Source organism: Martes martes, assembly GCF_963455335.1.
Source record: "Martes martes genome assembly, chromosome: 1".
Taxonomy (NCBI): domain Eukaryota; kingdom Metazoa; phylum Chordata; class Mammalia; order Carnivora; family Mustelidae; genus Martes; species Martes martes.
This window is the reverse complement of record NC_137888.1, coordinates 165,047,221-165,074,188: the sequence shown is the minus strand read 5'-3', so window position 1 is coordinate 165,074,188 and position 26,968 is coordinate 165,047,221. Positions and strand designations below refer to the sequence as shown.

Here is a 26,968-nt window from a genome sequence, read left to right as displayed (position 1 = left end):
CAGGGCTCATATCTATGTTGTAGAAGTAGGGTAAGGATCAAAAGAAGCAGTTCATGTATCACACCTGGTGTGTAGGCCTTGAATGAACATTAGGTCATTTTCCCTGTTCTATTCAATCCTTTGCTAGCCAAAAGTACTTTCACAGATTCCCACCCGGGCCTGTGAAACTATTCATTTGCTTGTCCTCAAAGGTATTTGGGCCCCCTGGATAAATGTCTAACACATACATTTCAAATTCAAATATTATACAAACCTAGGTATCTTCAAATTCAAGCAGTGCATCAAGGTAACAAATACTGTGCTGTGAAAAAGGATCACTTTATTAATCTATACGTAACACATATAAAAGCAAGCAAAATCAGGATGTTTTCCTTAGCCATCCTTTCCACATTTTGTGTAGCTTTAGTGAACTATAAACCACTGTTTTCTTCACACCTAAAAGACAAAAAGAAGAGATGGTGAAAAAATTGGTGCTTGCTGACTACATACTCAGCTGGAGCTTCCATGATATTCTAACCAGAGACCTGACTTTGGAGTGGAGCAGTAATGGGCTGACTGGGGAGCCCAGGAGACCCTGGGAGCTGAAGATGGTAAAAGGTCACCAAGATCAACAAGAACGGAAGAGATTCTGATTCTGATGCTGATTCAGATTCTCCAACAGTGACACGGATGCCAAAGTTAACCTGAGTTAATGGAGTAAGTGAATCTTTTTTTTTTTTTTTTAAGATTTTATTTATTTATTTGACAGAGAGAGAGAAAGATCACAAGTAGGCAGAGAGGCAGGCAGAGAGAGAGGGGGAAGCAGGCTCCCTGCTGAGCAGAGAGCCCAATGCGGGGCTCGATGCCAGGACCCCGAGACCATGATCCGAGCTGAAGGCTGAGGCTTAACCCACTGAGCCACCCAGATGCCCCAGGAGTAAGTGTATCTTTTGACTCACAGGTCTATCATCAACCTTTGACTTGAGTAGCTCTTTCAGAGGAGAAAGGAAAACAAAGACAAAACTCTGTATGTAACTGGGTGTCCTCAGCTTCCTTTCTATGCTGGCATTCCGACCACCCCAACCCAGCTCCCTGCTGCTGTGTAGCTGCGTGTGCCACCACTCTGCCCAGAACAAATGTCATTCCATCACTTTCCGCCTGTTCACTCCTCAACCCCTTTCAGATTCCTTCTATAGAAATGTCTCCCTGGACAACACAGGCCAACTCAGACGCAGTTCCTCCTGGTTCCAGAACAGCACCTGTGCTGACCTCTCATACAGCACTTACCACACTGCGTGGTGCTCATCAGCTTACTGATCCCTCCACCTAGACTGGGAGCTCCTCAAGGACAGGGAGCCCGTCCCACTCTTCTCTGTATCCCTACCACCTAGTACAGTACCTAGCACATAGTAGGGATTCAGTAAATGCTTTTGAAATGATGGAACAGATGTACCTCTTTGAGATATCTGACCTTCTAGCACCCCTCACCTCGTTAATCACAAGTAGCTGATGAAACTGGAGAAGAGGCTCTCTGGGGGTTAATGGGACAGAAGTAAAATGGGGTAGAATATGGGGATGCTATTTGTCTGTCAGGTCTAATCGGAGCCTATTTGCAGATGGTATTATGGGCTCGACTTCCTTTGTGCTGAGGATGAGATCACTTAGTCTGTGTTTCAGGGTGTGGCCCAAAGATCCAAACAGTCTTTTTCCCCATGAGATAGGAATTGTGGTCTGTGCTGCCAGTCTGAAAGGCACACCTCTGGCAGTGCACTTTAAGCACAGGTAGGCACTGTGGATGAGGTAACAAGACTGAATTTGGAGACTCCTAGCACTGGGGTTTGAGTGGTCTCTTGAAAATACCTGGGCCTGTTACCTGTAAGCTGCCCAGTCCACTTAGAATCTTTGAAGAGGCAGTGGCAGGTAAAAGGCTGCAGACCAGGAAAACTGTTAGCAAATACTTCCAGAAACTCTGGCCCAGCTTGCCTACTGTTTGCAAACGGACTTAGCCTAGTCAAGAAATTTAGAGCTCCTTTCCCTGCCTCCACCTCTTTTAATTTTCTCCCTGGAGAAACCACTTTGGCGAACCTCACCCACTTGAGCATTGAGACTGGAAACTTCTTACGTAAAGTGTTTTTTAATATTCCCTCCAGAACCAATCAAGACACTAAGCAGAACACAGGTAGGTACATACAGTAAGGTTCAACACAGCAACTCCAGGGCACTAAGTCACAGCTAGAGGAAGGTGCACTGGTTATGATAAGTCCCAGCTCAACTTCATAAACCTTACATACAGATATGCTGGACTTTAACATTTAAGGTAGATATCTAAAGTATCTGAGCGTCACCATGTAGCCATATTTTGTTGCCACTGCATAGAAACTTCCCTTCACTGGGGCACCTGGGTGGCTCAGTCAGTTAAGTGTGTGCCTTCAGCTCCAGTCATGATGTCCTGGGATTGAACCCCACATCGGGATCTCTCCTCAGCAGGGAGTCTGCTTCACCCTCTCCCTCTGCCCTGGCTTATGCTCTCTCTATTTCTCTTTCTCTTTCGCTCTCAAATAAATAAAATCTTTAAAAAAAAAGTCTCTTCCTTTGACGGCTCTGCCTGAGATTCTTAAAAAGACTGCAGCAGGAAATTGTGTTAGAAAGAGCACTGGAATAGGAGTTAAGAGGCCTGAATTCTAGTCCCAACTGGGCCATAAACTTACAGTGTGACACACCCTCTCTGGGCCTCGACTTCCTCATCTGCAAAGAGACTGGTTGGACTAGTTCAGGGCTCCCTGACAAGGGGCTGTGGGCAGGTTTCAACGTTGGTCTGCAGGCAAGTTAGGAGGAAACCAGGAAAGTTTGCTGTGTGTGTGCATGCATGCACTTCTGTGCCAAGGGTACAGTTTTCGTTGGGTTTTCACAGGGAGCCAGGATTTATAGAAAGTTAAGAGCCAATAGACTGGAATGAAGGATCCTTTCTGCCTTAATAGTTTAATTGCAACACAGGTGGAAAACTAAAACTCCATTAAGTTGTGGTGGGCAACCTTTCCTATACATGGCACAAAATGCTACCCATAAAGGACAAAACTGACAAATTGTATTGAATAAAACTGAGAATGCCTTTTCATCAAAAGGCACCATCAAGAAAGTGAAATGACAGCCCCCCAAGAGGGAGACTTTTGCGTTCCATATATCAAAGGACCTGTATCCAGACCAAATATGGAATTCAGTAAGAAAAGGAAGACAATTCAAGAGAAGAAAACCCAAAACACTATAATAGGCACTTCACAAAAGAGGATATCCAAATAAACATGATCAAGTGCCCAGCTTCATGAGTCATCAGGAAAATGGAAATTAAAACTCTAATATGATGCCACTATTCACTTACTGGAGTGCCTAAAATGAAAAAGACACGGAGTATTAAGTGAGGAGGAGCTGCACCAAGAGCTCAGCTAGTGGGAGTAGAATGTGGACAACTGTTTGATAGTATTACCAAAGCAGAACATTCACATACACTAGGATGCTATATTCTACCTAAGAGAAATGTGTACGTTTGCTTACCAAAAGACAGGCACAAAAATGTTCACAGTAGCACCACCTGGAAGGGCCCCAAACTGGAACCACCCCAAGAAACAATCAATAGGAGAGTAGATAAACTGTGGTATAATCATACAATGGGTTTGGTGCAATGGGTTTGGTGCAATGAGGATAAATAAATTGCTGCTCCCAACACCATGTTGAATCTCACTGATGTAAAGAGGAGTGAAAGGCCTGGGAGACTACATATTTATCTAAAGTTCAAAAATGGGCACAACAGAAGCATGGCATTGGAAGTCAGAGAGTAGTTTCTCCTGGAGGACTAGTGACTATGACTGGCACACCATCTGGGGGACAGTCCTATTCTATTTCTTCATCTTGGTCCTAGGTTCATAGGCATGTTTACTTGGTGAAAATTCACCAAATTTATGATTTGTGCACTTTTCTGTATCTATGGAGACTTTTTTCCTACTACCAGAAAACCTAGAATCTTTCATTTACTCAGTCACTGAAATACACTGAACCAGTACTTATTAAGCATCTATATAATATAAGACATTGAACTAGATGTTGAGGTTATGCTTACAGTCTCTGCTCTCACAGAGTTCACAATCCTCAGAATTCTACTTGGCTTACATTAAGCCTACTTTTGGTTTCTGCTCTCTTTCTAGAGAAAAGGATGATGATTTAGAAATCTGCATTTAGAATGTGTCTTTAGGGAAGACAGCCTGCTAAGAGAGAAACTTTAAGAACCATCATCCTCGTCTTTGCTCCTTCCCCAATGGATAAAGATGCAATACCTCTTTAGATAACAACGTCTTTAGAGACATCCTTATCCACTGAAAGTGAGTCATTATGAATTTTGACTAGTATCTAAAGTTAAGTCTTTTTTGGAAGTTTATAGAAATCTACTTCAATATCTGGATCCTCAAGTTTTACTTTTGTTCATTTGCAGCCTGTTTCACATGACCTACAGCAAAGTTACTACACATGTAAGACCACGAGTCTCTGTGTGACCTTAAATAAGATGCGTCCAGTGACAGACATGGTTCTCCAGGAAACAATGCGAGGCAGCGATATGAGTAGGTTGTGAGAGGTCTCTGCCTTCCCATTATTTCTACATTTCAGATATTTAGGAAGGAAAATCAGTAAGCCCCCAAACATTCTTCCAATAATTTTCTAACCACAGTTAGATATTATCTACAAAGAAGATCTCTTGAAGCAGAAGTACAAACTTATATTAAAAGGACTCTCAGGGCGCCTGGGTGGTCAGTGGGTTAAAGCCTCTGCCTTCGGCTCAGGTCATGATCTCAGGGTCCTGGGATCGAGCCCCACATCGGGCTCTCTGCTTGGCTGGGAGCCTGCTTCCCCCTCTCTCTCTGCCTGCCTCTCTGCCTACTTGTGATCTCTCTCTCTGTCAAATAAATAAATAAAATCTTAAAAAAAAAAAAAAAGGACTCTCAGGTTAAGTAATAAGCAAATCACTAGGAAAAAAAAACCTTAACTATTATTACGTGTTCTTCTTATTTAATGTGTAGTTACCAAAAAATGGAAGAAGTACTTTAGTTATAAGAAATCAGAAGCAGAGGATAATTGACAATCCATTCTCTTGTGTTCCAGGAAAGGGCTGGTAAGGAACCCTTCAGGCATGCCAGAAACTTCTCAAGAACAAGACCAAACCTGTCTTGTTAATTCAGGTGAATCCTTTGAAGCTAGAGAGGTAAACAGGTATTTGTCCCCAGAGTCAGTTCTGACTGACCAGAAAGTCAGGTAGGGAAAAATAAAGCAAGATTTCAGAAATTAAGCTCATCATCCTCCCAACTTCCCCCACCTCTGGGAATGGCACCACCCTCTACCACTTCCCAAGCCAGACACGGAGTTATCTCTGACTCCTCTCTCTCCTTCACTTCCCATATCCTTCCAACCATCTGGAACAGATAACTTGACCTCTAAATACTGTGTGCGTCTCTTCTCTCTACCTGTACTGCAATGACCTGAGTTCAGGGGACAACCACAGCTCCTCTCTGACTGGCTGCAATCACAGCTAATCAGTTTCCTAAGCAAGAATGTTATCTCCCTTTCATCTGCTCTCTACTCTCTAGCCATTGAGGTCTTTCTACAGTCCTTCCTTGGCTTCCCTCCACCCTCAAAATAAACTCTGAATTCCTCTGCCTGGCTTTTCAGGCTCCCTTCACCAGCTGCTGCTTACTTCTCAGTCTTATCACTAAAGCCCCCATCTCTTTCCTATTCCTGTACCAGAAGACTCAGACAGGTTAGTAATGTGAAGGCTGATGCATCAGAATACAACACTTTGCTTTGCTGGTCTTCTGTGACCAGTCTGAGAAGTGATGCCATCTGCTGCTACCATGAAAAGAAGAGAAGACAAGTATCAGGAGACTAAATGGCCTTTTACTTCTCCTGAGCTGTTGGTGAGTTAGGCTAAAAGGGGGAAATAGTGTTTGGGTTTGGAGGCATTTCTGTACTCAACTTTGAACATGGGTGTATCTGATGATGAAGGGATTGAGGGAAATAATAAAGACAGAGTGTCAGACCACATGAGAACTGGCAACTGTGTTATCCAACACACTTTATGAGAAAAGGCAATCCTCTGGGCCGGTTATAGATTCCTGGCCTCTATCTTGTCTAGGAATAGAGAGTTGTTTAGATCTAGACTCACCCAAGTTTATAAAGCACCTACTAGGTTCATACTGGACACTCAGAACACATAGCGGCCTGGGTATTAGTATCCCTCCCACTTTAAGGAAGGAGAACTAACTAACATGCCAAGGTTAGAGAGCAAACAATGAGTAGCTAACAACTCAAATCCAGGTCTTCTGACCCCAAGCTGAGCTCCTCGGTTAGTGCTCTCTCTGAACTGAACTTGAATATAAAAGGTATTCACTAGCTAAAGGGGAAGACTGAACCTTCCTTTTCACCCCCACTGAGTGGGATGTTGAGAAGGGGAGGAGTGAGAATGGCTACTAGGAAATACAAACTCCATCCAATACACAGGTTCTCCCCCCTCATCATCAGCATAGCCAGCTGAAAAACTGAACACAGGTAGAACTTTGAGGGTCTTGCCTTAGCAAAGCGAGCAGAGTGACAGCCACGACCACAATGAGACAACTTCTAAGGAACAACATGGAGATGCATAAAGGTTCTGAAACTTGCTGTGAAGTCAGAGGGAAAAGAAACAGTAAATCAGCCACTTGGGGCCTTTCGTTGCTAGTTTACTCCAATTGGAGACCTGGTTGATGGGTCAGCAAATGTCATCTGAATATGACACTGCAAAGAGGCCTATTCTTTTTTCTTTTCTTTCTTTTTTTTTTTTTTTTTTTAAGATTTTTATTTATTTATTTGGCAGAAAGAGTGAGAGAGCATAAGCAGGCAGAGCAGAGAGGGAGAGGGAGAAGCAGGCTCCCCACTGAGCAGGGAGCCCGATGAGGGGCTCAATCCCAGCAGATCATGACCTGAGCCAAAGGCAGTCGCTTAACCAACTAAGCCACCCAGGCCCCCCAAAAAGAGGCCTATTCTTTTTTTTTTTTTTTTAAAGATTTTATTTATTTATTTGACAGACAGAGATCACAGTAGGCAGAGAGATAGGAGGAAGCAGGCTCCCCGCTGAGCAGAGAGCCCGTTGCGGGGCTCAATCCCAGGACTCTGGGATTATGATCTGAGCTGAAGGAAGAGGCTTTAACCCACTGAGCCACCCAGGCGTCCCCAAAGAGGCCTATTCTAAAGAGGGGTCAGGAAACTTTTAGGTAATGGTACCAAAAAGAAAAAGTCCAGGTATAGTGCTAGATGGGTTTGTTTATCGTAAAATGTTATTTTTACAACCTGGTAAGGCAGGTATAATTACCCCTATGAAATTAAAACTAAAAAAAAAAAAAAAAAAAAAAAAAAAAATTGGGTAACTTGCCCAAGTCACAGTAGTTATATTGGAATATGAGCCCCAGGCTCTAGGCCTTTGGCTTGGGTCACCTTCACAGCCCACAAGCGCCATAAAACCAGAGAAGCCAGAGCACAAGGTAAGTAAACCCACAGTTTGAAGGGATGCCCATCACTTTCCACAGTTTCTGCACCTGCAGAGCAGGCTGCATACATGCGGGTATTTTGGCCTTCCATGATCCAATAAGGCATCTTTGGAAAGGAAAGGGAAGTAGGCAGTGAGCACAACAGGAAGGAGCACTGGGCACTAGCACGGCCACAGGAAAACGGCTGCGGCTTGTGTGTCACCCACTGCCCTCTGCTGGCCACTGGAAATAACAAGTGGAAAGAGGACCAAAGATTTCACGTTGAAGCGTCAAGAGGTGATGATGACGGATTTCTAAAAACATTTTATTAGAGAAAAACTCAAACTTATAAAAGAAGAGTAGAACATGTCTCATGTTTCTTCACTCAGCTTCAACAATTTATCAATTCAGGGAGAATACTGTGTCATCTACCCCAACCCACTTCCCTCCACTATGTTTTTTTTCCAAGCAAATCCCAAACATCCTGTCATTTCATCTGTAAAAATTTTAATATGTATTTCTAAAAGAAAAGAAAAATTAAAAAATCCCATAACACATGATCACAGCTTAAAAAAAAAGTCCATAAATCCAATAATTCCTTATGGGCCAAACAGCCCAAAATGGGGGGGGGGGGTGGAGAAAGAAAGAAAGAACAAAAAAAATGAAAACCTAAAGTGTTCAGCCTCACCCAAGAAGCTGCAATCATGCAAATCACAGATTAATAGCCTGAACCACCCAAGCAAACAAAAACATCTCATCTACAGCCTTGCCAGGATAAACCAGCAGGAACATAGATAAAAAACTATCTGAACTGGAAATGCAAAGCTATGTACTTCTGTATAGTAGGAAGATCTTCAGCACATGAGCTACTAAATCTTTGTTGAATTTTTGGCTAAATCTTTCCAAAGACTCAGGAGGGGCAGCACTGTGTCCTTGGGGCCAAACATAGCTGGGTATCCATTGGGGTGAGAGGTAAGAGGGTGACCACACCCATTTCCTGGCAATCTCAGCCCAGGGATCAGAATCAGGCTGAAAGAGTACTCCCTACTTTGTATTACCTCTGTGCCATCTATCACCCAGTACTGCAAATTTCTATTCACACATCTGCCTCCCCTTCTAGATAATGAACTCCTTGAAGGATGGCGTTGTGTTCATTTTTGTATCCTCCATGGCTGACACATTAGAGAGGCTCAGTAGATGGTCACATAAAGAAAGACCGAATTAGGAAAGTCCATCATTTGACAATACCAAGTGTTGGAGAGAAATGGGGAGAAAAGAGAACTCTAATTTCCTGCTAGTAGACCTATACATTGATGTAACCACTCCGGAGGGCAATGTGGCAATATCCAAAGATACGTTCAAATGCTTAGCCTCTAAGACAAGAACAGGATATTTAAAAAAAATTTTTTTTAATGTACATTCCGGGGCTCCTGGGTGGCTCAGTTGGGTAAGTGTCTGACTCCTGATTTCAGCTCAGGTCATGATCTCAGGGTCATGAGCTCAAGCCCCACATGGGGCTCTGTGCTCAGCATGGAATCTGCTTGAGATTCTCTGCCTTTCCCTCTGCTCCTCCCCCTGTTCATATGCACACATATGTGCACATGCTCACTCTAATAAATAAAACTTTTTTTTAAAAAAGATTTTATTTATTTGACAGACGGAGATCACAAGTAGGCAGAGAGGCAGGCAGAGAGAGAGAAGGGGAAGCAGGCTCCCTGCTGAGCAGAGAGCACGATGTGGGGCTTGATCCCAGAACTCTGGGATCATGACCAGAGCCGAAGGCAGAGGCTTTAAACCACTGAGCCACCCAGGTGCCCCAATAAATCTTAAAAAAATAAGTAAAAATGTACATTCAGAGAATAAAAAAGAACACAGAAAGAGCTCCTGAAAATTAAACATATAATAACAGAAATAAAATACTCAAGAAGGGTTGGAAGCTAAAGTTGAGAAAATCTCCCAGAAAGCAGAGCAAAAAAACAGAGATCAAAAACAGGAGACAAAAGAAAGAAAGCCAAAGGGCTCTTCAAGGAGGTCCAATATTTGAATAAAAGAAGTTCCAGAAAGAGAAGAGAGAAAACAGATGGGAAGAAGGTAAAAAAACAATAAAAGAAAAATTTCTTATATTCTTATTTTCTAAGTTTCCAAAATGAAAGGCCAATGAGTACCCAGTAAAGTAGGTAAGAACAGATACATTATCAAAGCATATTAATGAGAAATGTCAGAGCCCTGGGGGCAAGTGAAGAACTAATCGGCTTCCACAAAGAACATACACAAAGGACTGAGAATGGCTCTGGACCTCAAGAGCAATCCTCAAATGAGAAGATAATTGGAATAATGATATCAAAATTATTTTTTTTAAAGATTTTATTTATTTATTTGACAGAGAGAGATCACAAGTAGGCAGAGAAGCAGGTAGAGAGAGAGGAGGAAGCAGGCTCCTTGCTGAGCAGAGAGCCAGACGCAGGGCTTGATCGCAGGACCCTGGGATCATGACCTGAGCCGAAGGCAGAGGCTTTAACCCACTGAGCCACCCAGGCGCCCCATGATATCAAAATTCTTAAAGAAATGATTTCTAATCTATCTCCAGCTTAAATGTCCATTATCTGTAAGGATTAGCTAATGAGATTTCTAGTTACACACAGTCTCCCGATTTGCCTCCCTGCATCCTTACTCAGGAAGTTACTGGAGGCATGCTTCATCAAAATGAGAGTATACACCACAAAAGTAAAAGACACAAGAGATGGGAAGATAGGGGATCCCTCCCAAAAGACAGGGGAAGACAATCTCCGTGGGAAAACAAAGTCGTGCAGGGAAGGAAAAGCGTATGATACGGCTCACCTATGAATCACAGTAAGAGAGTCATACGTTGTAATTGCTGACAACTGGCTTCACTGAAGGTGCACAGCAACTACCCGAGGACTGAGGGATGGGAGGGGTGAGCATGTGTGGCCCGGTGGGTACAAGAGCTGAATTCTAATCTGCCAGAGTGAGAAGTCCACAGATTATGCCAATAACTGAAAAGGAGAGAAGCGGCAGTATACTCCTACTATTTAGCAAACTGGCAGTGGAAATAAAACCAATCCACCAGGAGAGTTAGCAGCAGTTGTCTCTGGAAAGGGGAAAATCAGGGGTTGGGGGTGTGTGGAAGGGCAAGGTACTGCTGCTTTGGTAACAATATGTACATGTGACTTCCATAAATCCTAAAATGAGGGGATAACCTGCACACAAGGAGTTATTCGGAAAACTGAGAGGGGCAGTAAGGCTTCCAACAGTACCTCACATGGTCTGACTGTTTCAGACCAATGACAGTGCTGTTTTGCCAGTCCGTACACCAGTGCTATGTCTTAGTTCATGACCATCACAATTTAGCACTTCAGAAGTACTTGCAGATATAGCTTTACATTTTAATCAGGAATGCTGAGGCCCTTGATCCAATAGGTACATTAAGCCTAGATCTTCAAAAAGGAAATGATTTTACTTTGCAAATAACTAATGTCTCTAAGACAACATTTTTAGGTGTTGGTTCAGAGACTCTTCCCTGTCCCCTCCCTTGAACGAGAGCTCTTATAACCCAGGACTTGGTCCAGGTAACACACACAGGAGATGACGGTAGCAAATGGTGATAGGAGCTTTGTATAGAAATATGTACATTTGTGTTATAGGCCTTTTCAAGCTTTATGTGTAGCTTTTTACCTGTAACCTTCATTGCATTGTGAATTAAATGTAAGTCTTGTCAAAAACAGAAACAAAAAACCAAAAACAACCAACCATGGATTTTTGGAAGTTCTTACCAGCAGTGAAAATGCCTTTGGTGCTCTGTTTCATACTAGAAGGTCTCACAATTGCTGAAAGCCCTGTGAGAGAAAACCAACAAGGATGCCAAAAGAAACGAGATGTTAGTCATCTTCACACGTTTAAAACCTAAAACGAAATATTCTTTCCAGTTATCTAATAACACCAGCAAATCCAGCTCTGCCCTGGTGTCACAGAATGACAATGGAAGGGGTATCAGGATTGAGGGCCAGCAGACCAGAGCTGCCAGCTGTGTCATCAACCAGCCATATCACCGACCAGCTGTGGAGCTCAGGAAAATGCCTGGCCCCCTCTGGGCCTGGGCCTCCTCACCTTAATTAAAACAGGAGGTGGATTAAATCACCCTCGAAGGTCATTTTGTGACTTTTAAATCTGGTTAAGGCTGCTGGTTCTCAACCCTAAGATCTGAAATGATTAAAAAGAACCCAAGGTTTCCGTCTAGGAGAAAAGCTTTCATTCCTCAGTCCTTCATCCTCTCACAAAGGCAGCGGAGATCATATTGTGACAGAATCATGTTAAAATGAAAATAAACAATGTGCCTCCTCACTTATCTTCAGAAATTGGTACCTGGGAACCTAGACGCATACCCTGATAGCCTGGGGCAGGTCCCCGGGAGAATGCATCACTGGGTAGGGCATCTAAGCCAGTAGCTTGCATCCTTGAGGAGCTCTGGAAATATTTACTCAATAAAACAGGAGAATGTGCTCATCTGGAGAAGGGAGTCATTTTTAGTCATGATTATTTCTTTACGGACAGCCCTTGTAAACACCTCAAAGGGAAGCGGGTCTCTGAAGATAAGATTTTTGGGTAAACGGGAGCACCTGGGTGGCTCAGTTGTTAAGCGTCTGCCTTTGGCTCAGGTTATGATCCCAGCATCCTGGGATAGAGCCCCACATCAGGTTCCCTGCTCCGCGGGAAGCCTGCTTCTCCCTCTCCCGCTTCCCCTGCTTGTATTCCCTCTCTCACTCTGTCAAATAAATAAATAAAATCTTAAAAAAAAAATTTTTTTTTGGGTAAACAATGAGAAGGCCCCGGGGTAATATGTGGAACATGGACCATGTCAGAGGGAACTGACGAAACACATGATGAGACACACTGAACAGGAGTCGGCTGGTGAAAGCTGTATTCCTGATGTTATAAAAGCACTAAAAATATCACCAGTCTCCTTCCTTCTCAGACCACCATGAAGGACACGGAGGAGTCTTTGGAAAAACTTCTAGAAGTTACGTTCTTGGAACCAAAACAAACATTGTTTTCTCCTTTGACAGTGATTTAAGATCCAGGAATCTGAAAACAGAAGTACTTTCACCACCCTACTTCAAACAAATGACAATTTAGATTTGGAAAAACCCCAGATTGTTAGTGCTTTCTTCTTCCCTGAGACAATCTGTCTCTCCCTCTCACCAGGCAAGGAAGAATAAAGAATACATCTCAGTCACACAGTTTGCTTTTTACCCATGGCCAGCATTTCCTTGACGTCAAATCCAGAAACATACCTAGTCGCACCACTTCTCCACAGTCAGGATCATGAGCAACTTGCAATAAAGTTTCTTCCACATCTCTGTTTTTTCCAGGAGGGTCCATAATATGATTAATTTGTTGCTGTAAGGTTTTGGGCAATGTCATTAGCTGAGTGAATTGTCCTTCTGGGCTTTTATCTATCTAAGGGGGGAAAAAAAGATAATGTCTATGCAAAGTTCTTTGAATTTTATAAAGATTCAAAGACACATGGGTTCTCTTTCAAGTCACATAAACATACACTGAACCTATTCCCTAGACTGGGCAGAACGCTAAGGAGACTTGCTCCTTTCTGAAACTGAATGCACAATAGTTCAGATGCTAAGTTCCTTCAAAGAGGTCAACTCCTTTCCTATAATGGTCCATTTTTACATGAAAAAAGTATAGAAGCTTCTTTCAAAGATTAATTTCTGACTCTCAGTTTTGAAGTTTCTATGGGCCTTAACATCCAGCAGCTGAAGGAACTGAGGCTGCTACTAACATTCACTGAGGCTCAGCAAATCCAGGTACTCACTCTCTCCCATTTTAAACACCGGGGCACTGAGTGGCACAACCAGGGTCCTATCGCCACTGGGAGAGAGCCACCTCTAACCTCGTGCCTCCTGCCTTCTGGGCCTTTTTATTCACCAGGCCGTATTTCATTAACTGTAAGAATAAACTGAAGACAAGGTCTAAGTTTATTTGCTTTTAATCTTCTGGCACATAGTAGGTAGTCAAAAACCCTGGCTGAGTAAGGAATGAATACGTGCATCAATAAAACTTCGTTGTCGTTATTTCTTAAGGAGGATTAAATTACACCAGTGATTTCTGTGCCCCACATATTCCAAGGACATCAAGTTGAAAGATAAATACAGAAATAAAACATATAAACTACGCATCAGATTTTACTTTGAATCCAAAGTTAGCCACAGAGCCAAGGCCACACCTAGCTTCCCTAACTCCTAGTCTAATATACTTTACTTCACGAAACTAAGTTTTTACAAAATCATGTAGACACTGTCTGCCTGTCAATGTGAGAACCAGTAGCACCGCTCTCAATGGCTCATCCCATTATTTTTCAGGTAAGAATCCGTCTTGTATTCTTTCAACAAATATTTAGGTTTTAACTTGGACTAAGAGAAGAGTAAGAAAAAATGAGACAAATGAAAATGAATGGATTAAATTTTAGATTCAGATTTTCCAGATATGACTAACTTTCTTATTAACATGTTTCACTCAGTCTACCACTTGTTTTCATATAACAAATAATTTGTTGAGTATTAATGTCTGGATTTTCTAGTTTTCTATAAAATTCATGCAAAGAAGAGCAAAGTTCTATTATCTAGTGGCTCCAGTAAAGGTTTTTTTTTTTTTTTAAATTTCATATTTATCATTAAAATGATTCTAAATCCAAAGAATTTGTACTCTATTTAGCTTTGTTTCAATAAATGACAGAAATGTGGATATTATGGGGCACCTGGGTGGCTCAGCAGATTAAGCCTCTGCCTTCAGCTCAGGTCATGATCTCAGGGTCCTGGGATCAAGATCCTGCATCGGGCTCTCTGCTCAGCAGGGAGCCTGCTTCCCCCCTCTCTCTCTGCCTGCTGCTCTGCCTACTTGTGATCTCTCTCTGTCAAGTAAATAAATAAAATCTTTTTAAAAAATGTGGCTATTACTGTAAAATATGTTAGAAATAACATTTATGTACTCATATATTGGGGCTAAGAATTGAGATTAGTCAAAAGGATCTTATATTTCTGTAAGACTTTATCTATGAATTTCAGAGATACCAAAATGGCTTGAGTAATATCAAGAGTTAAAAAATAGTATTTGCCACTGCTTTCTCTTGAGGAAAAGAATGCACTGGAATTTTTGCTTGAAAAACAAAACATTAGGTGACATTTTCAAATAAATTGCTAAATTCTGTGTAATCATCCTCTTTGATTCTCATTAAAACATGGAAGTAAAAGCATTCAGTTAAATCATGAGAGTCAGTAAATAAAGGAGAAGAATTTGAAAAAAAATCGTGGAAGTCAAACTGCATTTTAAAAGCAGATAAGAAAAGGCCACACACTGTATGGTTCCATTTGTACAAAGTGTCCAGAATAGACAAATTCATAGAGGCAGAAAACAGAGTAGTGGTCGCCTGTGGGTTGGGGAAGATAGGAACTACAAACGGATGTGGGGTTTCTTTTTCAAGTTATGGAAATGTTGTAAAATTAGACTGTAGTGGTAGTTGCACAACCTTGTGAATATACTAAAAAACACTGAATTTTATGGTATGTGAATTACATCTCAATAAAGCTGATGTTTTAAAAAAAGCACATGTGTTCACAGGATACTGGATGCTGCATTATACCATGCAGACCCTGGCTTAAGGGCCAAGGTATCCACTCTACTAGCTGCTGGGAAAGTTGGCTGAATCCCTCTCTTAGAGTCCCTCCCAGACCTGTCCTCAGCCAAAGGGAGGGCTTGGACCCAATGACTGGACAATGCAGTAGTACAAAGGCCTGGCCTCTTTGCCCCAAGATGGGACAACCAGGAAAGGCCACCTAGTTCCACAGTGCCATCATAGGATCAGATGAGGGCTTGTTTCAAATCCGCTCAATCCCGATCCTACACAATAGGTACCAGGAGCGGTCCTAATGAGCACACTCTGTGTTGGTATTTTAGAGCTGTCATACTAAGGAAGGCCAACTGGAAGCCTCTGAAGCTGCCATTTTACCTCTTATACAAGACAGTGATTACAAAAACAACAACAACAAACACCACATCTCAGGAGGAACGGCAGAGTATTAGTGTTATCTGTACACCTAAAGGATACAGAGGTGTGATGTCTGATTTTGTGTCACTTGGCTAGGTAGGCTATTGTGCTTAGTTGCTTGGTCAAACATTAGTCCAGATGTTATTTTAAGAGATTTTTTTAAAGATATAATTAATATTTAAGTCAGCAGACTCTGAGTAAAGCAGATTATCCTCTATAATGCAGGAAGGCCTCATTTAATCAGCCAAAGTCCTTAAGAAAAAAGACTAAAGTCTCCAAGAAAGAAGGAATTCTACCTCTAGATTGCCTTCAGACTTAAAACTACAACATACTCTTCCCTGGGTCTCCAGCCTGCTGGCATGCGCTATACATTTCAAACTCATTAGTCTCCAAAATTTAATTCCTTAAAATAAATCTCTCTCTCTCTCTCTATCCTACTGGCTCAGTTTCTTTGGAGAACTCTGACTAATACAAAGGCTAATGGTCTCCATCATACTTCCTTTAAGTCTGGCCTTCACAAAATCCAAATGTGTTCTGGAAGATTACAGCAGACTACCACAACTCAACCAAGTGGAAGTCCCAGTTCCATCTGTTGTGCCAGATGCGGTAAATCTATAGAGCAAGTCAACAGAACTGCAGGTATCTGGATGGGGCCAAGAACAGGGAATGCACTCTTTTCCATCTTTATTTGGAAGGAGGATCAGAAGCAGCTCGCATTCATGAGACAGACAATAGTACATCTATGTTTGCCTCAGGGCTCTGTTAATTCTCCCATTCTCTGTTGTAAGATCCCCCAAGGAAACCAGACTGTGTGGCCATTCCGTGTAATCTCGGGCTGACCCACTTCATCAATGTTTTGCTGCTACTGTTACCTGGTAAGCAACAGAGGCAAGTACATTGGAGTGCCCGGTAGATAAATGCACTCCAGGGGGTAGAAGATAAACCCTACGACGTTTCAGTAGTCTACCACATCAACGAAAAATTTGGTGGTTAAGTGGTCTGACACATGCTGGGACATCCTCTCCAAAGTAAAGATCAACTTTGTGCATCTTGCACCTCTCACTGATGACTGAAGCATGATGCTTGATAAGCCTCTTCAGGTTTTGGAGGCAGCAGATTCCACACTTGAGTGTAATGTTCAGACCCATTTATGAAGCGGTATGAAAGGATGCCAGGTGTGTGGGCTCAGAGCAGAAAAGAGCTCTACAACAGATCCAGGCAGCAGAGCAAGCAGGCCCTCACTTGGGCCACACAACCCTATACACTCCATAATGCTAAAGGTATCTTTGGTATAAAAAGAAGCCACAGCGGCACCTGGGTGGCTCAGTGGGTTAAGCCTCTGCCGTCGGCTCAGGTCGTGATCTCAGAGTCCTGGGATTGAGTCCCACGTCGGGCTCTCTGCTCAGCGGGGAGCCTGCCCCGCCCCCTCACTGCCTACTTGTGATCTCTGTCAAATAAATAAATAAAAATCTTAAAAAAAAAAAAAAAAGAAGCCACAGGAAGCTTGTGGTAGGCCCTCAGTAGGAGAATCACAATGTAGACTGCTAGGGTTCTGGAGCAAGGTCATGCCCTCTGGAGTGAAGAACAATACATCATTTGAAATCAGCTCCCAGATATGAGACCCTTCTAACCGTGGAGCAATAAAAGACCATGCATCAGGAAACGCCCATCATGAACTGAGATCTCTCATATTCACCAACTGCTAAGGTCAGGCAGGCTCAACAGTAATCCACTGTAAGATGGAAGAGGTACACCAGCATTCAACATAAGTAAGGCCAAAGGGCACGAGTAAGCTGCACACGCAGGAAACCTGGGCCCCATACCATTGACTAGGCACTGTTGCACCAGTGCACGCCATCCTATTTCTCCACTGGTTCATGCATATGGCTACATGGAGGTTCCCTTGTGACTGGCTTGTGGTGGATAAAGGATGAGTTTACTCCAGGGATCACTTGGCTTGGTATGAAAAAGCCAAAAATGATGCATTACAGCCTCACTCAGGGACAGCCCTGAAAGACACCAATGAGGGGAAATCCTCCCAAATGGGTATGCTTCAGGTAGTTACATGGACAAAGCGGCCCTGGGTAAGAATATACAAAGACCCATGGGAATGAAGCATGGTTCACTGGTTGGCTAGGCCTGAAAGGAAAAATACTGGAAGACTAAAGACAAAAAACTGGGGAAAAGAGGTATGTGGATGAACGTACAGGAGGCATGCACAAAGTGTGAAGATCTTTGTATTTTGCTAATGTCCACGAGAAAGTATCCTTCACAGAAGAACCAACAATAACCAAAAGAACAATTCAGCCAGTTAATTCAATAGCCTCTGGCACAATGGCTTATAAAAGGAGTAGCCATGGTGGCAGGGAACAAGGTTCCGCCTAGGTCCAAGGCTGACTTAGCTACTGCTGTTGTTAAAGTCTATCCTGACAGCAACAGAAGCCAATGCTGAGAACCTGATAATAAGACCATCTCTTGAGACTAACGAGCCACTTGGTGAACTTTAACTACATTGGACACCTTCCATCTGGGAAGGGACAGTAATTCATCTTAATTGGAAATAACACATGTTCTGAGCATGGGTTTGCCCTTTCTGCCCACAGGACCTAGCCAATACCATGACAAGGCCTACAGGATGCCTGCTTCACCAACATGGTTGTACCAAGGAACATCACTTATGGGACTCATCTTAGAGCAAAAGAGGGACAGAGGTACAGCAACAGGCACAGGACCATGGCTCCACTATAACTACCATATACTTCACCAAAGCCGCCAGACTGATAGAGCAGTTCCCAAATAGAGGAAATCTGGGGCCCATACAGCAAAGAATTATCTAGCCCCAAATGCTAACAGTTCCATCATTAAAAAATCCTGACAGAGCAATGAAGAACAGGTGAGCCAGCAGCTTGGAGATGATACCCGGTGAGAACGGGGTGCAGTACACATCCTAAATTAATGCCTGTTACAGAGTACCTCATTCCCAATCAGTAGAATGCATACGTCTGGGAACCAAGGGATGGAAGAAGTAGCCTTGCTTCCCATTGTTCCCAGTGACCCACTCAGAAAATGTGTGCCTCCCATGCCTACAACTTCAAGACTTTAAAGGTATGACTGCCACACGCTCTCTTCAGATCCCATGCCCAAAGTCCAGCAGACACAGAAAGGAGTCACCACAGTGGCAGAAGTAATTGATCCTGATCATCTGGGGTAAAGCTGCTGGTACACATCTCTCAGTACCCCTTGCCCAATTTTGATGGTAAAGGGAAAGGGCAACAATTGTAGCCTAAAATGGGCAAGGTGACAGGGTCTCAGATGCCTTAGGGATGAGGGTCTGGGCTACCTTGTCTAGCCCAGCACAAGTGCTAGTAAGGGTGAGGGGAGTTTGGAATGTGTAGTACGGGAAGGCGCAGGGGGGGTGTCAGTGACAACCTCAGTATCCTGGGAACTGTAATTCGGTCCATAAATCTTACTCTTGTAAGCTTCCCCAGGATAAGAGATCAATTAGGACTTAGATCATGCAGACTTTCACAGGCCATAGCGAGGAATTTGGAAATATCTTCAGGGTTAAAGAAAATTCCCAGCCCCTTTCCCTTGCTCAGTTTTCCAAAAGTTGGCAGCTAGGCACATTATCTTTTCTGATTCCAAACCGGGAATAGATGATGTCTCTGGAGAAATCCTACAGATTCTGACAGTAAGAGAAATAGAAATAATGTAATATGTAATATGTAAATATGTAAAATGTAAATGTAATATGTAATAATATGTAATATGTAATAATGTAAATAAGAAGATAAAACTTCAAAAATTAGGGGCGCCTGGGTGGCTCAGTGGGTTAAGCCTCTGCCTTCGGCTCAGGTCATGATCCCAGGGTCCTGGGATCGAGCCCCGCATCGGGCTCTCTGCTCGGCGGGAAGCCTGCTTCCCCCTCTCTCTCTGCCTGCCTCTCTGCCTACTTGTAATCTCTATCAAATAAATAAATAAATAAATAAAATCTTATAAATCAAATAAATAAATAAAATCTTAAAAAAAAAACAAACCAAACTTCAAAAATTATAATGAAGACCACTAAAGGGGTGATAAAAGATAATGCATTTGGAAAACAAAAACAGGATGCTATAAGAAAAAAAGAACAAAGGAAATTAAAAATTTAATAGTGGTGCTAGAAGATTAATTTGAAAAATTCCTCTGGAAAGGAGAACAAAAACCCCAAAGAAAAAGGAAGGAGAAAAGAAAAATTAAAAAGATCAAACCAGGAGGTCTGACAACCAGCTAACAGGAATTCCAGAAAGAGCAAAGTAAGAAAATGGATATGAAGAAATTATTATAGAAGTAACAAAATTTCTTAGAATTGGAGCTCAAGAGTTTCCAGACTGAAAAGGCTCATGAAGTGCCAGAATAATAGTGAAAAACACATATACAAAGACAAGCCATCATGAAATTTAAGACTGGAAAAAGGGAAAGGATCCTAAACACTATCTGAGAGCTAAAAAGGTCGTATCCAAAGGACAGGCAATCTGAAAGTCACTGGACTTTTTAACACAACATTTAGAAACTAGAAGAAGGATGCTGTGACTTAAAAAGTCTGAGGGAAAAATTATTTCCAACCTAGAATGTGATACTTACCTTAAACTATCAATCAGTGCAAGAGTAGAATGTGCAGAGGTACATGGTCTCAAAAAATTTACCTTCCTTACAACCTATGTTAGAGAAGTACTAAAAGGTATATTTCACCAAAATTAAAGTGTAACCATGAAAAAAGAAGACAAAAAATGCAGAAAACCAAAACCTAGGAAAGGAGACAGGCGGAAAGAACCCTCAGGGTGATAATGAAATGATGCTCCAGGAGAAGAGCTGTGCCACAAGGCTAGAAAACCAGTCCAGAAAGAACAGGGCACACGGAGCTCCAGGAAGAAACACCCCCAAGAAAAACAAGAAACAGAAAATACCTGATGTGTTTGTTAGTCTATAATGAGAGAAGCTATACAGATCTGTAAGAGGGTATCAATTAGTGACAGGTACAAAAAAAATTAAAGCAAAAAAAAATTAAGCAAATGAAGAGAATGAAATGATGAAATGAAGAAAATGAAAATTACTAACTCCAAGAAAAACACATTTGCACAGGAAAGATTTCATAGTAGTGTATCCCAGCAATGAAGAATTCCAGCAATGAAGAATTCACAATAATGTAAATAGCAAACATTAACTTAACCAAAAATTATGAAATAACTGTACGTGGAGCAAGAGGGAATGAGGCGGGAAGGGAAGTGCGTGCGTGCGAGTGTGTACCCGTGAGAGCATGTTGATGGGAGTGACAAAAGGAAGTAAAAAAATCTTCATCTTCCACAGAGGGAGGACAAAAATAAAGTATAAAACAGAAAAAAAAATCAACAAATAACAGTGACATCATATTATTTAAAAACAATAAAGGTAAACATTGGACCGCTAACGAGATGAAAGCAGTCGCCTCTGGGAAGAAGCACTGTGAAGCAGGAAGGTGCTGAGTAGGGAACTGCTACTTTTTGTTATAAACCTTGAGGTCCCATTTGGTTTTTAAACCATGTGCATGCATTACTTTGAGAAAAGTAAAAAATTTTAAAAACTTACAAAATGTGTTCAACTGAATGGTGGGTATTCTGGGCATTTCATGTTACTCTCTCTTTTTTAAAAAAATACTTCCTATTTTTTTTTCAAAGTTCCCTTTCAGTTGTAAAGATTCCATTAATTCTATATTTAATATAGTATTACTTGCCCCTATTATTTGGAAGAGGAAGAGCATTAAAATACAGTGTTCTTTGTGCTAAACATAAAAAACAACTCTGTGGTTTCTAGAGTTTTAAAAAATCTTAAATTCAAATTACTTTCCTCAAAGGAAAAGTTCTTTAATATTTACTTTCAAATATTTAATAATACAATTTTTAGGGGTGCCTCAATCGCTTAAGCGTCTGTCTTTGGCTTAGGACATGATTCCAGAGTCCCAGAATCAAGCCCTGCATCAGGCACCCTGCTCAGCAGGGACTCTGATTCTCCTTCTGCCCTTTGCCCTGCTCGTGCTCTCACTCTCACCATCTCAAATAAATAAATACAATCTTTAAAATATATATATATAATTTTTAAAAAGATACTCAGAAAGAACGTTTCATTTGATGTATCAAAGGAAAGCCAAGATATAATAAACCCAACGAGTGAGGAAAACAATAAGCATCAGAAAAATATATGTGAGAGCCTATTTACATAAAACTAAACCAAACAAAAAAGATCAAACTTCTTCATACATGTGTATATGGACAAATAAATACAAAAATGCACACAAAAAGAGGATCTGGGAGAATATATGCCGAACTGTCAGTAAGGTTACGTCTGGGGAGGCAAGTGGGTTAGGGAATGAAGAATCTGAGAATTTATTTTCACTTGTTTTTGACTGGTAATCAGTACGCATATGGTAATCAGTACGCAAATGACAAAATGACTGGTAATCAGCACGCAAATGGCAAAAAAGATACACATGGTAAAGACAGGTCCTTTCCCACATCAGCCCCATATTCCCTTTCCCAAAGGTGGCCTCTTATTACTTGTCTCTTATGTTACTTTTGGCATTATTCCAAATACATGGACTAGTATGTTTACATATGAAACCTACTTTTTATAAACTGTAAATGTTATCACACTAATCATATTGCTCTAACCCTTATTCCTCTTAAAATAGCTCTTGCCTTAGAAACAATATAAATTATTTCTCACATACAGTTTACCTCCAGTCTGCCTTGCTGGATCTTATATACCACTTGGGGATTCTCCTGTAGTATGTTGCCATAGAGCTCACGAAAGTGGGCTATGTTGGGCTTCACAATATTCAACACTTTTGTCTTATCCTCTCCAACCACCATCCGAAAGTCGCCTGGTTAAAACAAATGGAAAAACAAATTTTCCATTGAGAGTCCACATCCTGACCTACAAAACTATAGCCCCATATTCATCCTATGCTAGTTCAAGATGGTGGCATCCCACATTCTAATCATTTGCTTTTCCTCTTTAAAACTGTGAATAATACATTACCCAAGAAATGTAGGCACTTGTTCAGGGGCAAACGGAGCCTCTCAAATCATAAAGCCCTTTATTCCGGTTAAAATGCAGTTACCTAAGTGTAAAAGGTAATCATCATTGAGAAGCTGATTTGTTTTTGTTTTTCCAATGCAGATGTACCTATACTTATAATCTTCCATCCTGTGAGCAAAATTCTGTGACCAATCATGGAACTGGTGGCTGTATGTCACCTTAGATGTGTCCTTACTACTGCTTACTCAGCTTGAACCTCTTTGCTGTGTTTGTGCAAGGGCTTTGAGGTACTTTATGAATATAAAGAACTTTATCTATCATATTTGATAAGGACAAGAGCAGCAAGTGTTAAGAGTCCTAGCCACTGGGTGGCTCAGTGGGTTAAGCCTCTGCCTCTCAGGTCATGGTCTCAGGGTCCTGGGATCAAGCCCTGCATCTGGCTCACTGCTCAGCAGGGAGCCTGCTCCGCCCACCCCCCCCCTCCCCTGCCTGCTTGTAATCTCTGTCAAATAAATAAATAAAATCTTAAAAAAAAAAAAGTCCATATTCTTAAAAAAAAAAAAAAGATTCCTAGTAAGAAGAGGTTTACATTTAAGATGAAATTCTTGAAAGCAGATACCATGTTTTACATCGCAAATGGTAAGAAATGAGGAATGTTACACTTGCCTGTGGGATGAATTGAGCTGCACAATAAACAGTTCTGAAGGACAAAGAGCCAATTCTGACACAAATTTGAGGTGCCCTGGCCTGCTTATGCCATTGACAGTTATCGGCCAGGTGTAGAGGAAAAAAGATAAGGAAATGTGAAAACTTGAGGGAAGCCCTACTGGGCTAATCCATGTTCAAAACAGGCTGGGTGCATGTGAGGGCCTCCCAGGTCAAGGCTGGTAAGAGCACTGTGATGAAACCTTCCTGACAGGTAGAAAGTCATCCAGGAAAACAGTGAGGTAGTAAGAGTAGGCAGGTACCTCGGGGTGCTAACAAATTCCTAGCAATCAGGTGACAGTGTAATTCATCATTTGAACTAGGTTGCTTTTGAGGGTGAAGTGGGTGTGATGGATAATCATACCAGGATAAGTAAAAACTGGCAAACCCCAAAACATATGGTTACCCTTGCCAATTCATTTTCTTGGGGGGTGGGGTGGGCAGAAGAGGAGGGAATCACTGAAATTATTATGTGTCACAACAGATATTACTAGACCAAACTATTGCTTTGTTTTAGAAAAAATACAGATAACCAATACTATGTACTTCAGTAAGGAATAAAGTATGGTGGGTTTTAAAGGTTTAGAGGACCAACTTAAACCACAATTTCGTGGAAAGCAGCTGGGGACTACAAGCTTTAGGAAAACAAACATAAAAACAGCCTCTGCAATCCAACCTTTGTGACATGAGGTCTGTTCAGGGCAGTGAGCAGAAGAGAGTTTCAGTTGTAACAAGCTGCCCCAATATGGACAAACTTATTTTTTCACTATTATTTTATTTTATTCATTTTATTTTAAAGAAGATTTTATTTATTTGAGAGAGAACGTAAGACAGAGAGAAATCAGAGCAGGCAGGAAGGGTAGAGGGAGAAGCAGGCTCGCTGCTGAGCAGCGAGCCTGATGTGGGGCTCAATCCCCAGACCCAGGGATCATGGCCTGAGCCAAAGGCAGATGCTTAACGACTGAGCCACCCAGGCATCTCTTTTCACTACATTTTGAAGGGAAAGAGAGTTACACAATTAAATCCTGGGGTTGTGAGGGTGTAGAGAAATTGGTCCCTTCACATAATACCATTGAGATCCTAAACTGGTAAAATCCTTCGGAAAGCAGTGGATGAAACAACTCCATCTCTATAGGGCAATCCTAAAGGAACAGACCCAGAGTTCTGGAGGTAATGTCTGCTGAGCACCTGGTAAGAGCCAGGTACTGATGCAAGTGCTTTGCTGTATTTCTTCATTTAATCCACACATCCCTGTCCTCTCAGATAGACACCTATTCTATCCCCATTTAGCATCAGGGCAACAAAGACAGAGATGAAGCCACGGGCCTGAGACTTCCCAGTAAGTAAATGAATACACTGCATACATACGACTGTTCTTGAGGCACTATTTATAATACTGAAACACTGGAAGCAGCCCAAATGTCCAACAACAGGGGAATGGATAAGTTACAATGGTAATGCCATATCCTACCACAAAACAGTGTGCAACCATTAAACATTATAATAACCACACACAGCAAGATGGAAAGTGATCATATAATAGTAAGAAACTAAGAAAACAAAAGTACAACAAGAAAACAACTTGGTACAAAAAGAGGAAAAATGAGACAAAAAGACGACATAAAAATGTTTTTACTCTAAAAAGTACACATTTATTGTGGCTTTTGGGGGGGATGCACGCTTTATACTTTATACGCTTTAACTTGTTTAGTCCTGGCAAAGCCTCCTAAAGAAGGCACTAAGTATTCCCAATTTTATAGATGAGGAGATTGACGTGCAAAGGTACAGCCACCTCTTGGTATCAGGGCAGTGACATTTTAGGTGACTAGTACAACTGTACTTGGCAGTTTTCCTCCATTTCTCTCACTTCCATAATGTTGCCATATTACTTCTAGCATTTTTAAATAGATGCATGGGGTACAAAGACGTGCTAACTTGGCAAATGTGCATAGAGAGGCAGCTGGGTTAACTTTCAATCGTGTAAATCCTTAGGCTTTTATTTAGAGCCTATAAATGGATTCTATCAATCTTGGAAGGGAAAAAATGTCACCCAACTCTGAATCCAACATGGCTGGCTCTGAAGTGAAAGATCAGCTCTGATCATCGTTGAATTCTAAACATGTGTGTCTTTTTTTTTTCTTCTTCTTGTACATTCAACAAGGAGTTCTTATATTTTAGACAGTAACTTTCTAAGAGTGGCTGTATTTTACCAAAATGTAAAACAAACTAATCCAAAGTCTCCCCTAAAGAGCATCTGCATGTCATGATTAAAGGGCCTGGAAAATACTCTGGACGCTCTGAGAACAAGGACTGGGGTGTATTCATTCCGGTATCTCCATCTCCTTGTGCACTGCCTGGCACATGGAAGGCACATCAATAAACGTCTGCTGAATTGAATTTCTCCAACCGCTGTGCAGCAGAACTAGCTCAGCCACAGGGAACAGCAAGCAAATGGGCTTACTACCCATGTCTTCTGAACAAAATGAATAAAATTGTGGGCACAGCATGACCCAGCATTTTGATCATAAGAATCAATTTTTCTTACCTCAAGAGATGTTTGCAACAAAACACAGGGATTGAGAAAAACCGACTGCTGACTTTTTTTTTTTTTTTTTTTTTTTTTTTTTTTTTTTTTAAGATTTTATTTATTTATTTGACAGACAGAGATCACAAGTAGGCAGAGAGGCAGGCAGAGAGAGAGGAAGGCAGAGAGAGAGGAAGGCAAACAGGCTCCCCGCTGAGCAGAGAGCCCGATGCGGGGCTCGATCCCAGGACTCTGGGATCATGACCTGAGCTGAAGGCAGAGGCTTTAACCCACTGAGCCACCCAGGCGCCCCCGGACTGCTGACTTTTATTTTATACCTCTACTGGTAAGTTTAACTCTTGACTGCTCAAGCCAAAAAACTGCCAGTCTAATAACAATGGGTAACCAAAAGGATGATTTCTCTTCGACTTTGAAATGAAATAAACCCAGAGGCTTGTAAAGCATCTGTAGTCGGCCTGCTCTGTGATTCCAGCATGCTACCAATGGCCAGGGGCCTTATTATGAATGTAGGGATGTAAGGGGCTGCACTGCCCAGTGGAAAGACCCTGACTTTCAAGTCTGGCAGTGTTCTAGGGTGACTGGAGATTAACCCTTCTGAGTCAGTTTTCTTATCTGTAAAATGGCTGTAACCATCACACTGACCTCACTAGGTTATTTATTATTATTTTTTTAAGATTTTATTTATTTATTTGACAGAGATCCCAAGTAGGCAGAGAGGCAGGCAAAGAGAGAGGGGGAAGCAGGCTCCCTACTGAGCAGAGAGCCCGATGCAGGGCTCGATCCCAGGACCCTAAGAATCATGACCTGAGCTGAAGGCAGAGGCTTTAACCCACTGAGCCACCCAGGCACCCCTATTTTTTATCATTTTATTTTACTTTTAAAAAGGATTTTATTTATTTATTTATTTAGCAGAGAGAGAGAGAGAGAGAGAGAGACAGTGAGAGAGGGAACATAAGCAGGGAGAGTGGGAGAGGGAGAAGCATGCTCCCCACCGAGCAGAGAGCCTGTTATGGGGCTCAATCCCAGGATCCTGGGCCAAAGGTAGACACTTAACAACTGAGCCACCCAGGTGCC

At 41.9% G+C, this 26,968-nt stretch overlaps 1 protein-coding gene across 4 annotated transcripts in view; it reads right to left on the bottom strand.

Moving 5' to 3' along the window:
- Positions 1–295: 295 nt before the first annotated feature.
- Positions 296–26,968, bottom strand: part of TAMM41 (TAM41 mitochondrial translocator assembly and maintenance homolog) — a 50,178-nt gene continuing 23,505 nt past the window's right edge. For 2 of the 4 annotated variants that reach the window (XM_080810133.1, XM_080810135.1), the window contains exons 5-8: positions 22,341–22,486; positions 12,827–12,992; positions 11,309–11,371; positions 296–435 (exon numbers count right to left, since the gene is read on the bottom strand). In XM_080810133.1, the coding sequence (XP_080666259.1) occupies positions 359–435; positions 11,309–11,371; positions 12,827–12,992; positions 22,341–22,486 (452 nt within the window). In that variant the 3' untranslated portion in view covers positions 296–358. The remainder of the gene's footprint in view (positions 436–11,308; positions 11,372–12,826; positions 12,993–22,340; positions 22,487–26,968) is intronic. The other 2 variants (XM_080810134.1, XM_080810136.1) reach the window with 2 other exon arrangements.